The 12,716-nt window shown below is 41.7% G+C and overlaps 1 protein-coding gene across 1 annotated transcript; it reads right to left on the bottom strand.

Moving 5' to 3' along the window:
- Nucleotides 1-582: 582 nt before the first annotated feature.
- LOC308099756 (kelch repeat and BTB domain-containing protein 11-like) lies at nt 583-12,464 on the bottom strand. The gene is made up of 2 exons (XM_080448509.1): nt 11,322-12,464; nt 583-3,816 (listed from the first exon to the last, which is right to left on the bottom strand). Exons 1-2 carry the CDS (start codon nt 12,128-12,130, stop codon nt 3,285-3,287), a joined length of 1,341 nt encoding a protein of 446 aa, XP_080304635.1. The 5' UTR covers nt 12,131-12,464; the 3' UTR covers nt 583-3,284.
- Between the last annotated feature and the right edge of the window lie 252 nt (nt 12,465-12,716).

The raw sequence follows: 12,716 nt of genomic DNA, 5'->3' as shown, positions 1-12,716 counted from the left end.
CATATATCCATTCGCAAAGATACAGTACATACAGTATTTCCATACATCCATCATAATGTGATTATATGTCCGTGTGCGTAGTAGAGACCTGCGGGTAGTTAGCACGGAATAGTTCAAGGCGTTGTATATTTCAAATGTTTGAAAGCGGCAAACATACAGACCACTGTGACACAGACAGAGAGATCTTATAACTCTAACTGGGCTGCAAAGGCCCCCAGACTGGAGAATCACAGAACACAGCAAACTTGCTTGTTAAATGAATGTCTATACAGACATCTCAGGCATACAGACAGATCTTAACAGGCTACAACATGGATACAAGGCTGTTGGCTGGTAGGCTATACTGAAGAATCCACAGCATTGGCTCTTTAGAAAAAGGTAACACATGCTATAACACTGACCAAAGATTACGATTTCAGGATATTGTTGCTGTCGGGCAGAAACCTCCATATTCTAGCTTTTTATGTTTTTTTCTTAAATGAATGCCCAACTTGATCATACTACAGCTTCACACAAAAGCATGAAAAGTAGCAGATCTGCTACTTTTCCTGTTTTTGAATTTGAATCCTGAAAAGTAAGTTTTGGACATAGGAGGTTTCTACCCGCCAGAGACGACATACAATTTCAGGATATTTAATAGGCATAGAGCATTGGGGTGTTATTAAGCCTGATTTATACTGATAAACGAGGATATACAAGCTCACAGTGCATCGCATTCTGCGGTGTGCTGCAAGCTTGTAGATCGGCTATTTCCGGTGTGCGATACCGTGACACGACGAAGCATAAATTAGGCATTACGCTGAATAGACCAGAGCCTTGAATCTCAAAAGCAGCCTTTATGAAACAGTTACTGAAACAGTTACTAAAAAAAAATCATTTTTGTTACATACTTCAGATTTACTGAATTACCCTCATCTTTCTAGACCTATATTGTGTTGCACTTTATATTATGTTGGATGGAAATAATCTTCTACTAAAGATTCTTCCAGGAAGCACTGGTGGTTTCAGTGGCACGGTTCCGCAATGCTCTTAACACGCTGTATAATTCAAACAAGCTAATGTTGTGTAGATATTCTCTTTATATATATAATATATATATAACCCGATGTCACCATTACTGTATGCTGACCAACAGCAGAGTAACTAAGATGTATTCCATTTACAACAGGCATGTTTTAAAGGTCAAGTACATTACTTCTCTAAGTCTAAATCTCCTTTGGCATTATAATAAGCTACAGTTGGTTTGCTACAAGTTGCTACTTGCATTCCCTTTAATCAGGCATTATAATAACGTTACAAGTTTCCTGGATTGTGTGGATTATGAAATTAGGCCCAGAAATGATGAAAATGCATGTCACAAGACAGTACATACTGTGCTACAGAGCAAAAGAAGCAGCAACATGCCACGTGTATGTAACAGTACAGTATGTTTGATACCAAAGTGGGTATAATTTTAGTTGATATGAAATCAAATCCCTGGTCATGTCCAGTGAAAAAAAAATTAAACACTCAAAAAACATATTGCTGTTTGCTTTCGTACAGCGCAAACTAACATAATGTAAAGAGCATGTCAAATGTTTCCAATGATGAACACAGATTAGACAGACTAAGGATTATCAGGAGAATAGATTTAGAAAGGACATGAATTCAGATCAAGAGAGCTTAATATCAGTGCTGGTTTTCATGGAGACAACTGTCAAAGCATCACAGCTGCCTGCCAGTCTGACCAAACAGCATTCCAGGATGATGAGATATACTTCCATTCATTCTTTGTGTTATTGTTTATGTTTATTAGCATGTTGCTTAGAGCAGTGGTTCTCAAAGTGGGAAATCAAAATCGGTTTAACCACTTTAACCCAATGAATAGGCTATTTGACATTAGCCGATCTACAAGCTCACAACACATCACGATGTGACACGTTGTGGGCTTGTAGATTCGCTATTTAGAAAAACGATTAGGAAAATCTGGAATCATTTTGAAAATGTTTAACAATACAAATCTTCTCTGATGGGGGTCCAATGGCACAAAATCTTCTTTCATATGGGGGAACGTGGTCAAATGCATCTTAATTTGGCGGTGGTTGACATATAAACATTGAGGGACCCCTGGCTTAGAGAGGGAAACTTGAATCCCTCTACCAGCTTAGAAAATCGGGTTGGCAGTTACAATTAAAGTGCACATAAGGCACTTCACATTCAGTTGTCTGCTGCTTAGTGGCCCAACAACAGGTATAGGTCGGGGCAGCTCCCAGGGCTTATGGTGAATAACATTCTATGTATGAAAGGTGCTACACAAATAAAAATGTGTTATTAAACCTTACCCCTCTGGCACCTAAACTAGTACAAAACTAACCTTAGCGAGTACAAACCTTTTTTTTTATCTAGTTCTGATAAACAATAGGATGACAATAAAGACAATGGTTAGGTTTTTATTCATGAGAGCTCATAAATTAATTAGCCTTCTGGGAAATACCTCATTTGTCTTTGTCAGAGAGTGTCCTAGTAAGCAGGTCACAGGCCGACAAAACGTATTCTATTAAAGTGTCCTTGAGTTGAACTCTATATATACACCTGCTTAGTGCTTACTCACTGTAGAGTCTAGACCGCCCTGGATGAGTGTGAGATAAATGAACAAACCTCTATCTGCTGACTCATTTTCATTATAGCTCTGGATGAGAAAGTCAGGCTGTTATTGCACGCCGACAATGAAAGCACAACTCTTTGTCGTGCATGTTCCTTTGATTGCATTGATTTGGCACAAGGTTATAGTGGCACAGAAAGCACATGAAATCAGATTCTTAAAGGAGCATTTCACCCACTGTCACACACTGTGCACTAATTAAGATGTTGTAATTGCCTTGTATTTCAGATAGATATATTTAGCTAATTAGATGTGTGTTTGCTTTGCCTCGATTATTTATAGCTATAGGCTAGTGGTTCTCAAAGTGGGGTCCAGGGACCCTCAGGGTTCCTTGAGGGGGTTCCAAATGGACTCTTACAGGTCTGTAACTCTGAGAGTGTAACAAATGGAACCAAATGTACCCTTACAGGTCTGTAACCCTGAGAGTGTGAGAAATGGAACCAAATGGACCCTTGCGGGTCTGTAACTCTGAGAGTGTAACACATGGTTCCATTTGTACACTCTCAGAGTTATGGGGGTCCTTGAAAACAGAGAAACAGAGAACCACAGGGCTAGGCTACTGTCAAGAAGATCAATTCTATGTCACTCTGTTTCCGGAATTCAAATATTACTTTGTCCGATTGTCCAAATATGCCTACACATCTCAATGTCTTTTATCCAGAGTCAGAACGAACGGGACGAGGGGTCCCCGGGCCTCCGTCGGCGCCGGGAGCGTCTCCAGCAGGAATCGCTCGTTGTCCTCCTCGATGACAAACTGTAAGGTCTGGGACTTGTTGACGCAGTAGATGCGGTCGCCGATGACGGCACAGCGGAACGGCGAGGGGCTGTCCCCGATGGGGTAGGACGTCCCGTCGTGCCACACCTTCACCACCGTGTTGTACTTGAACACCGTGACGCCGCCGGGCTGCTGCTCCCGCTCGCCGCCGCGGCTCACGTCGAAGCGGTAGACGAAGCTCTTGTGCGCCACCATGTCCGTGGACCTCCTGCGGCTGTTGTTGAACGGGCACTCCTCCCACTCGTCGCGCCGGCTGTCGTACCTCAGCAGGCGGTAGAAGAGCGAGCCGCCGGAGACGAACAGCTCCCCGTGGCTGGTGGTCACGGCCTCGTGCGCCACGGCGAACGCGCCCTTGGGCAGCGGCGCCACGGGGCTCCACCGGTCGGCGCGCGGGTCGTACCTGGATTGATTGATTGATTGATTGATTGATTGAAATACTTGTAACAGTTTGCCCAAAAAAAAGCAGGTTTTACTTTTACTTTTCTGGAGTAATTCCAAATTTCAATACTTTCACTTCTACTCCACTAACATCTCAGAGGTAAACTATGGTATATCCAGGACTAAAAGTAGCATCTCAAACATGAGAACATGTATTTCTATGATTTTCCATTTAATTGGTAAAACAAAGTTTGTATTTAGGACTGAGTTTGACCTTTGGTCAAATAATGTAAGCCAGAGAGAGATTTCACCCAACTTAGTGTGGGCTCAGCTGTAATGCAATCAGTTCAGAGTTCCTGGCCTTTGTAGAGCACAACAGTCGTTTTGATAAACCTTTTGTTTCATGGTTCAGAGGCATTGACACCCTCTGTCTTGTTTTGATTATCAGAAGAAGTCTTTTGTATTCATTTAAACTAATCAGAGTAATCATTGTTCCTTCCTGGGTCAATCAGCTACAGACAGGATATGTGTAGTGAATGGTTGGAAGCCAGGTCAAGATGACAGTAAAATATATACACTTTTATTATTCTTCAGTCTTAGGTCTGCAGTGTGTAGTTAAAATGATTAAAGTCTTGACAACTATGACTTGTGTTGTTAACAAAGAGAAATGTCATTTAAGGAAAATATTCAGTCTTAAAGTAACTGCAACTTTGTTGATTCATTGTATTTCTAACTGCTGTTTGCAATTGTGAATGTATAATGTGTGTGGACTTAATTTGAAGTTAATAAGATGTTAAACAAAGATTTCATAATATGATCTTGTGTAAAAGTATAGTTTTATAGATAAGGGTTAAAGTAAATTGTCACATGTTTAAAACTAGGCGGATGCTAATTCCTTGTGATGACTGAGAGAGGCGGGCCAAGAAGCCTTTTGTTTCTAAAAGCTTGTTTGTGAGTGGTCAAGACGGAGGACAGAGAGGAGGTCCTATTTCAAATGTCTGTCTGTATAAAGTATGATGTTTGGTGATTTGAGTGACACTCTGTGATTGGCAATGCAGATGTCAACGTCTATGGAAATAAATACATTTCTGTGGACAAACCCTCTTTCAAACTGGATCCTTGTTCTTCTTGCACTTAGGGAATAGTTAGGGAATAGTGATTTTCCTGTCTGATCATGGCCAATATACGACATAATTGATTGGCAATGCAGATGTCAACGTCTATGGAAATAAATACATTTCTGTGGACAAACCCTCTTTCAAACTGGATCCTTGTTCTTCTTGCACTTAGGGAATAGTTAGGGAATAGTGATTTTCCTGTCTGATCATGGCCAATATACGACATAATTGGCAACCACGCTGGGCCCTGTATCTTCCGGAGAGCGGACTCATTTTTAAACTGATGTCTATTTCTCCCGTCGATCGGTGGACAAAGAATCTGTATTTTGGTCCTTTTTGGATCCGACGGGACACTTCACTATTTTCCTGTGCAACGAGGTTCCGGTTTTGGAAGGTGGGGTCGCTTAGATATATGTGATGCATTAAGCATATGTCTACGCGACAAATATTGGTTACGTGGCCTTTACTTCCTGGCCTTAATTTAGTACATTTACTGATTATGTAATCTCTTCAATCCTGTAGACCCTTATGGAAAGGATGGAAGGCGGGACCTTTAGGGCCGATATAATGATGATTTCCAACCTATAGTCTCTACTTTATGAAGTGTTACTTTTTTTTTATGGAGCTTTATGAAGTGTTACTATTTTTATGGAAGATTTCCAACCTATAGTCTCTACTTTATGAAGTGTTACTTTTTTTATGGAACTTTATGAAGTGTTACTATTTTTATGGAAGCAAAGGCTCCGGTTATTGGTACTCGGCTCTGATCAGGCGTTTATAACACCGGCTCCCTGGTTAAACACGATGCTTTTTCTGGGGCGACTAAAATGTCTTTTATGATGATGACGATGATGATGATGTTGATGATGGTGTTGATGATAAGGGGTGTTTTGACTTGTTTTGATTGGCGGTGAGAAGGCGTTTTCATCTCCTTTTTTTTCTTGCTTTCTGGTGATGGTGGAGTAGACCTGTGGTTCTGCTGATTTTCCTGACTTCTGTGTTTCATTTTGTGGTGGCTTTTCGGCCTTCTTGGTGAACGCGACTCTTTGGTGTCATGGCTTTTCGGCTGTGTACTGCTTATCTTGGATTATCACTTTCGTGGTAATGCTATTTCATTTCAAAATGGCAGTGTTGATGCTAGCTTGATGTTGATTCTGTGTTTGGTGTTCTTCACGTTGTGAAGCTGGTCTTGTCTTTGTTTGTTTACTGGCGGTGGTGACGCGGTAATGTTGTTTTGTGTCTTTGTTGTGTGGTTGGTAATGTCAGTTTTGGGTGTATGTGAGAGTGTGTGTGAGGAGGAGGTGATGTTTGTCTCATTGTATGTTGGTCTTGTCCTGAGTGTGTCTTTGTGTTGTTGAGATGTCTAGTGTTGTTATTTATAGAACACAAAATCAGCTTTAACTGATCTAATTATGTTTTCGGTTGTAAAAGCAGGACTTGTGCTTGTAACAATTGCCTGCCATCCAAAGGTGTATTTGCAGAAAGTTATGTGATTATTTTGATGTTTTAGGAGATGTGAGTGTGTGTGTGTGTGTGTGTTGTTTGTTGACACGCGCGATTTTTTTCCCTGGGGGGGGGGCGTGGTCTGTGGTTGTTGTGATCTGTGTCTTGGGAAGGTTAGGTGGTTTTATTTTATTTGGTTTTGTTTTTTTACGCCTGGATGTTGAGAGTTTTTTGGTGCCGATGTGTGCTTGGGATAGCTTGGACCCAGTGCTGTTTTTTGGGGTTGGAGGGTTTCATTTTTGTTTTCAACACATTTTTTGTTGAATGTGTTGAAAGAGGGGAGAGATGTGAAATAATTGTGTAGATATTCAATTGATGAACAGAAACATAACTATTCAAAATAATAGTCTAAATAATAGTGAAAGAATCTTTTTGAACTGTTAAAGTAATCTACAAAGAAGACAGTAAAAAGAGAATTTAGGAATATAATTGGAATGTTATAAGCAAGGGTTAAATTTGATCGACTACAGACCTTGTTGATGTCCGTGTGGAAAAATATTTAATTGAATACTACTAAAGTTTTATTAGATAGAATCAATTTCGGTCTGTTTTGTGCTTTATTTATGGCGGTTTAATGATTTTGCTGGTCTAATGTATTGTTGTGAACGTGCTGTCCCTGTTGTGTAAGATTGAGGCTTTTTTCCTGAGAGATATGACCTGGGAGTGCACGCCCATGGGAGATTTTCGTTACTTTGGCCAAGAAACGAAATCGTTCGTATTTTCTCTGGGGAGACGCTGAGATTGATCACGGCGGGGATAGCATGGCACGGCCATATTTTGGATCTGTTAAAAGGTGCCTAGAAATTGAGGAACGGATGTATTAGCTACACATGCGTGCTTTGATTAATAGACAAATGATTTAGTTGAACTGAGCCATGAGTGATGCACAGATGGAGCTGATTTAAAAATGAAGGATTTGGATATAATTAGAGGTTAAAAAGGAGGATTAAGCCATGTGCATTGGGGAGTTAAGAGAAGGTATCAAACTTTTTCTTTGCAGGTTTTCTTGAAAAGATACAGACTTTTCTTTGTTGTGCTTGGATGTTAGATAAAACTTTGCCTTAAATTGAGTGACAACTTGTTAACAGTTCCCGGTCTGAGTCATATCCTTTTATATATCACAAATTGAGTAATGTTCAGAGTTTCAATGGTGAGCTAAAAACCTAATTCAATGGTTCACCACTGGGGCTAAAAATAAGCTGAAACTTTTTGTCCAAGGAATAGATAATATTTATAATACTTAAGCATGCAACAGGAGATCTGTGCTCATTTGTGACTTGAAATTACCACATATTTTGTTTGTTTGTCTTATCTAATCAGGAGCAGAGGGAACATTTGGTTCCATTATGAAGATTTAAGGTGAGTGCTGGGTGTTGGTTACAATGGTGGATAAGAGTAGTTTTTGGGAACAGACCTAAAGCGGCTGACATGTTTAGAATGTCAGTGGGTGGTTATTTTTAGATATACTCTCAGTTGAGTTTGATAGCGATGGATCTTGGGGGAGAGGATTGGTTTAGCAGTTCCCATGCCTGAGTGTCGAATGTAGGATAAGATAGTAAGTTAGTTAATAGAATGGCAGACAGATAGGGGGGTCTGTTCCATTTGTTTAGGCTGCTCTAGCACCCTTGTGATGGACACCACCAGCGCTGACCTTCTAATCTTCTACTTAAGTAAAATAGATTTATTAAGGAGTGTACACATTTTGAAAATATTGAGAGTAAAAGTTCTGTTATTATAAAATTTAGGATCCAGAGGGGAACGCTTATACAGAGATTACTATAGTAGGCCTACACATTTTGAAGTATTGTTAGGAAAATAGAGTTAAAAAAGTTGCTAAAACTGTGAAAAATGGTATTCACTATTAGGAAAATGCTAGAACGTTCTGATATATGAGTAACAAATGGGAATCATTGTTTGTAAAATATAACAAGGAGGAAAAAGATTAGAATAAAGCAATAAAGTAGATTATAATATGAGATTGAGTCAATGTTATGTAGGAATAAAATTACTAGATCATGGTTACAATGTACTGATTATAACACCTTGTTAGGCAAGAGGCTGAATTATGACACCGTCATATGTTTAGATTCTGTAGGAAAGTTTTTTCCAAGTGTTTTTATGAACTAAGAACAGATTGAGATGGAGGGAGTTGGAGACACTGATGGATGCTGTGGGACCGAATGGAGCTCGCCAAAGATATCAAGCTGCTCTACCAAAAAGGTTCACAGACGAGGCCCATCAACACTCCACTGTTTCTGCTGTCAACGAAGGACATTGGGATGCCATGGAGCTCTACAAATGTCCACAACGAGGTCTGGTTTGACAGCTCAGCAGGAGGCCTACGACAGGAGAGGCATGGTGGGACAGCCTGGTGATCCAGGAGCAGTGCAAGCTTCCAATCTACAAATCATCCACGGCAGGAAACCGGGTCTGGATCTTTGCCTTGCGTTGGGTGGACGGATCACGTTACCACAGTGCAGGTGTATTATGGACATCGGCACGACATGACGACAACTTTTCGAAAATCTACAGGGAGAGGATCTCGTGACCAGATCTAGGATGGCTGTACGACTCATCTGGCTGCACAAACTTATCTTCTGCGATCGCTAGAAGGGCGCGCTGCGGTGCTGACGGCAGAGCGGGGAACCTGTGGATGGACGGGGTTCTTCGTGGCGGGTATGTTGTGAGGAGAGGACAGCGGGTGCCGGCAGAGTGGAGGACTTGCAATGGTGGGGTTCTTCGTGGGGAGTGTGTTATCACGTCTCCTGCGGTCGCTAGTAGAGCGCTCTGCTGTACAAATGCAGCTATCTGTTGGACGAATCTGGAACTGCACTGGGCAGCACGGCTGAAAGGCTGTGGCATACCCAAGGGCAGTGATTTCAAGATTACAGGAAGTGGCCTGATAAAAGTATTTTTCGTGGCTTCAGTTTTTGTTTTAATGACTGATCATTCTACAGGTGCAAACATGGACAATCAAAGAAGGAGACCTACCAGAAACATTGCGTTGTTAGTATAAGCGAAAAAAGAAAGAACAGAGAACATTCTGTGCGCGTGAACACTAAGAACATTTCATGTTAAAGTATGTTATATGATGTGTTTTGACCCATAACCCTATGAAGATTGCTTTTCATTTCCATTTGTTTACAGAAAAGTAAGCGTTGATTTGTTACTAGTTCCATAACCCACAAGAGGGGTTGCTATTATACTAACCAATACACAGGAAAATCTGTTTGTCAAAAAAAAGATTTTGGAGATCACTTTCAAGCAATGATTGAGATAAGTCTCTGGATATCCCTTTTTATGGAGGATTATTGATATTCCTCCAAGAGGGGAAGTTATATGGTATATCCAGGACTAAAAGTAGCATCTCAAACATGAGAACATGTATTTCTATGATTTTCCATTTAATTGGTAAAACAAAGTTTGTATTTAGGACTGAGTTTGACCTTTGGTCAAATAATGTAAGCCAGAGAGAGATTTCACCCAACTTAGTGTGGGCTCAGCTGTAATGCAATCAGTTCAGAGTTCCTGGCCTTTGTAGAGCACAACAGTCGTTTTGATAAACCTTTTGTTTCATGGTTCAGAGGCATTGACACCCTCTGTCTTGTTTTGATTATCAGAAGAAGTCTTTTGTATTCATTTAAACTAATCAGAGTAATCATTGTTCCTTCCTGGGTCAATCAGCTACAGACAGGATATGTGTAGTGAATGGTTGGAAGCCAGGTCAAGATGACAGTAAAATATATACACTTTTATTATTCTTCAGTCTTAGGTCTGCAGTGTGTAGTTAAAATGATTAAAGTCTTGACAACTATGACTTGTGTTGTTAACAAAGAGAAATGTCATTTAAGGAAAATATTCAGTCTTAAAGTAACTGCAACTTTGTTGATTCATTGTATTTCTAACTGCTGTTTGCAATTGTGAATGTATAATGTGTGTGGACTTAATTTGAAGTTAATAAGATGTTAAACAAAGATTTCATAATATGATCTTGTGTAAAAGTATAGTTTTATAGATAAGGGTTAAAGTAAATTGTCACATGTTTAAAACTAGGCGGATGCTAATTCCTTGTGATGACTGAGAGAGGCGGGCCAAGAAGCCTTTTGTTTCTAAAAGCTTGTTTGTGAGTGGTCAAGACGGAGGACAGAGAGGAGGTCCTATTTCAAATGTCTGTCTGTATAAAGTATGATGTTTGGTGATTTGAGTGACACTCTGTGATTGGCAATGCAGATGTCAACGTCTATGGAAATAAATACATTTCTGTGGACAAACCCTCTTTCAAACTGGATCCTTGTTCTTCTTGCACTTAGGGAATAGTTAGGGAATAGTGATTTTCCTGTCTGATCATGGCCAATATACGACAAAACTTTGTGCTTTTACTCCACTACAATTATTTGAAAACTTTAGTTACTTGTTACTTTGTAGATTTTGATTATTACAAAACATACACTTACCACCACTTCAGCCCTATTTAAACTTTGGCTATTTGAAAATAGCCGATCTACAAGCTCAACGCGTTGTGAGCTTGTAGATCTGCTATTTTCAAAATATGTTTTATACATTTTAGACATAACTTGTGAAACGGGACATTCCGCATAACGAGTAGCCTACTTTTACTTTTGGTACTTTAAGTATATTTAGATGTTTGACTTTTACTCAGGTACATAAAAATTACTGGACTTTAAGTTGTAACAGTATTTCTGCATTGCAGTATTGATACTTTTACTTAAGTAAAACATTTGAGTACTTTTTCCACCACTATGACACTAAAATAATTAAACCCAAGAAAGCACTATAGGGCTTGTTTCCATTGGGGTCCAACTCCATGCATGTGTATTCAATTCATCAAAACATTGAATGACAGACAAACACACAACACTATCCAAAAAAAAAAAAAAACATATACCTCTCCACGGTGAACAGACACTCCCCGCCGATCGCGTACAGGTGGCCCTCCATGGAGACCAGCTTGAGCTGGGAGCGAGCCTGGGTGAGCGGCCTGACCCGGCTCCAGTGGTCCGTGGCCGGGTTGTAGCAGAACACGGCGGCGGAGACCCTGTTGTTGCCGCTGCTCTTGTTGTTGTCGCCGCCGCCGCCGCCTCTGATCCCACCTGCCACGAACAGGTAGTTGTACATGGTGCAGATCCCCGCTCCCTTTGTGTCGAGCAGCTCCTCCGGCATCTTGGTCAGCACTTTCCACTCCTTTGTCTGGCTGCAGTAATAGAAGATACAGTGGCTGTTTGTTGATGCTGTCGATTCCTCCACGCTGACCGAGGAGGAGGAGGAGGATGACACTAGGGGGCTCTGGGGACGGCTGCTCTCTCGGCTCGGGGGTCTGCTGCTGCTGCCCAAACGGTCGTACACCTCGTTGATCTCGGCCACCGCCAACACCCTGTTCCCCCCCTCCATCCTCCGCGCCAGGATCTCCTCTCTCTCGGCTCCCGTCAGGCGGCCGTAGACCCCCGGGGTTCTCAGTACGTGCAGGAAATTGTCGCTCATGTACCTGAACACGTTCTCCTTCAGCTCCGCCAGCCGCTGCCGCTTGGCTTTCGTCAGAAGGTCGTAGCAGTTGTCTGCGGTGATCCGCTGCTGCTGCTGCGGCACCGCAGGATCGATAGGATTAGGATCGGGCTGCACCTCAATGCTGCCGACGGGCATCGGTGGGGTTTGGTCCCCGGTGATCATTTCCGTGGCATTTTCTTTGCCGTCCTCCATGTTTTTGCGGTGCAACTATAACACGCGAATATCTTAAAAAGTCATAAAGAAACTCCACCCTGTCTGTCACTGAGCATAATGCGCCTGCACTGAAGCCTCTCTCTGTCTCGCTCTGCTCTGCTGTGCTTGAAGTTTTCTTCCCAAGACACAGCAGATCCGTTTCCCCTTTCCTTTCCCCCGTGACACGGTTTTTCCGAAGGCAGTTCCACCCACTACCCTCCGGTTCTGTCTGGGATGTGAAGCCGGGGTCTCCGTGCGTGTCGTCCGTGTCCCCCCGCTGGCTGCTGTCTGTGTGAGTGGCTGTGAGCAGCCTAGTCTACGTGAGAAGCGTAGAAACAAACCTCCACCCTTTACTTCGCCTGGCTGGGTGGGAACTCCTTTTAATGAAATGACAGGGATGTCAGGGATTTTACTCTCGCCGATTCCTTTCATACATGTGTGACATAGCCCACTGTTTCCCAAACACTGGGTCGGGACCCATGTGTGGGTCGCGGACACATTTTTATGGGTCACAAGCAAATATCCCATAATGTTTTGTTTCAATGTGTTCCACAAAAAAAAATCTAAAATCAAAAGGAAAAATCAA

The sequence above is a fragment of the Gymnoscopelus braueri genome, assembly GCF_963280865.1.
Source record: "Gymnoscopelus braueri genome assembly, chromosome: 13".
Classification (NCBI taxonomy): Eukaryota; Metazoa; Chordata; class Actinopteri; order Myctophiformes; family Myctophidae; genus Gymnoscopelus; species Gymnoscopelus braueri.
The sequence above is the reverse complement of the archived record's forward strand: the minus strand, read 5'-3'. Positions and strand labels throughout refer to the sequence as shown.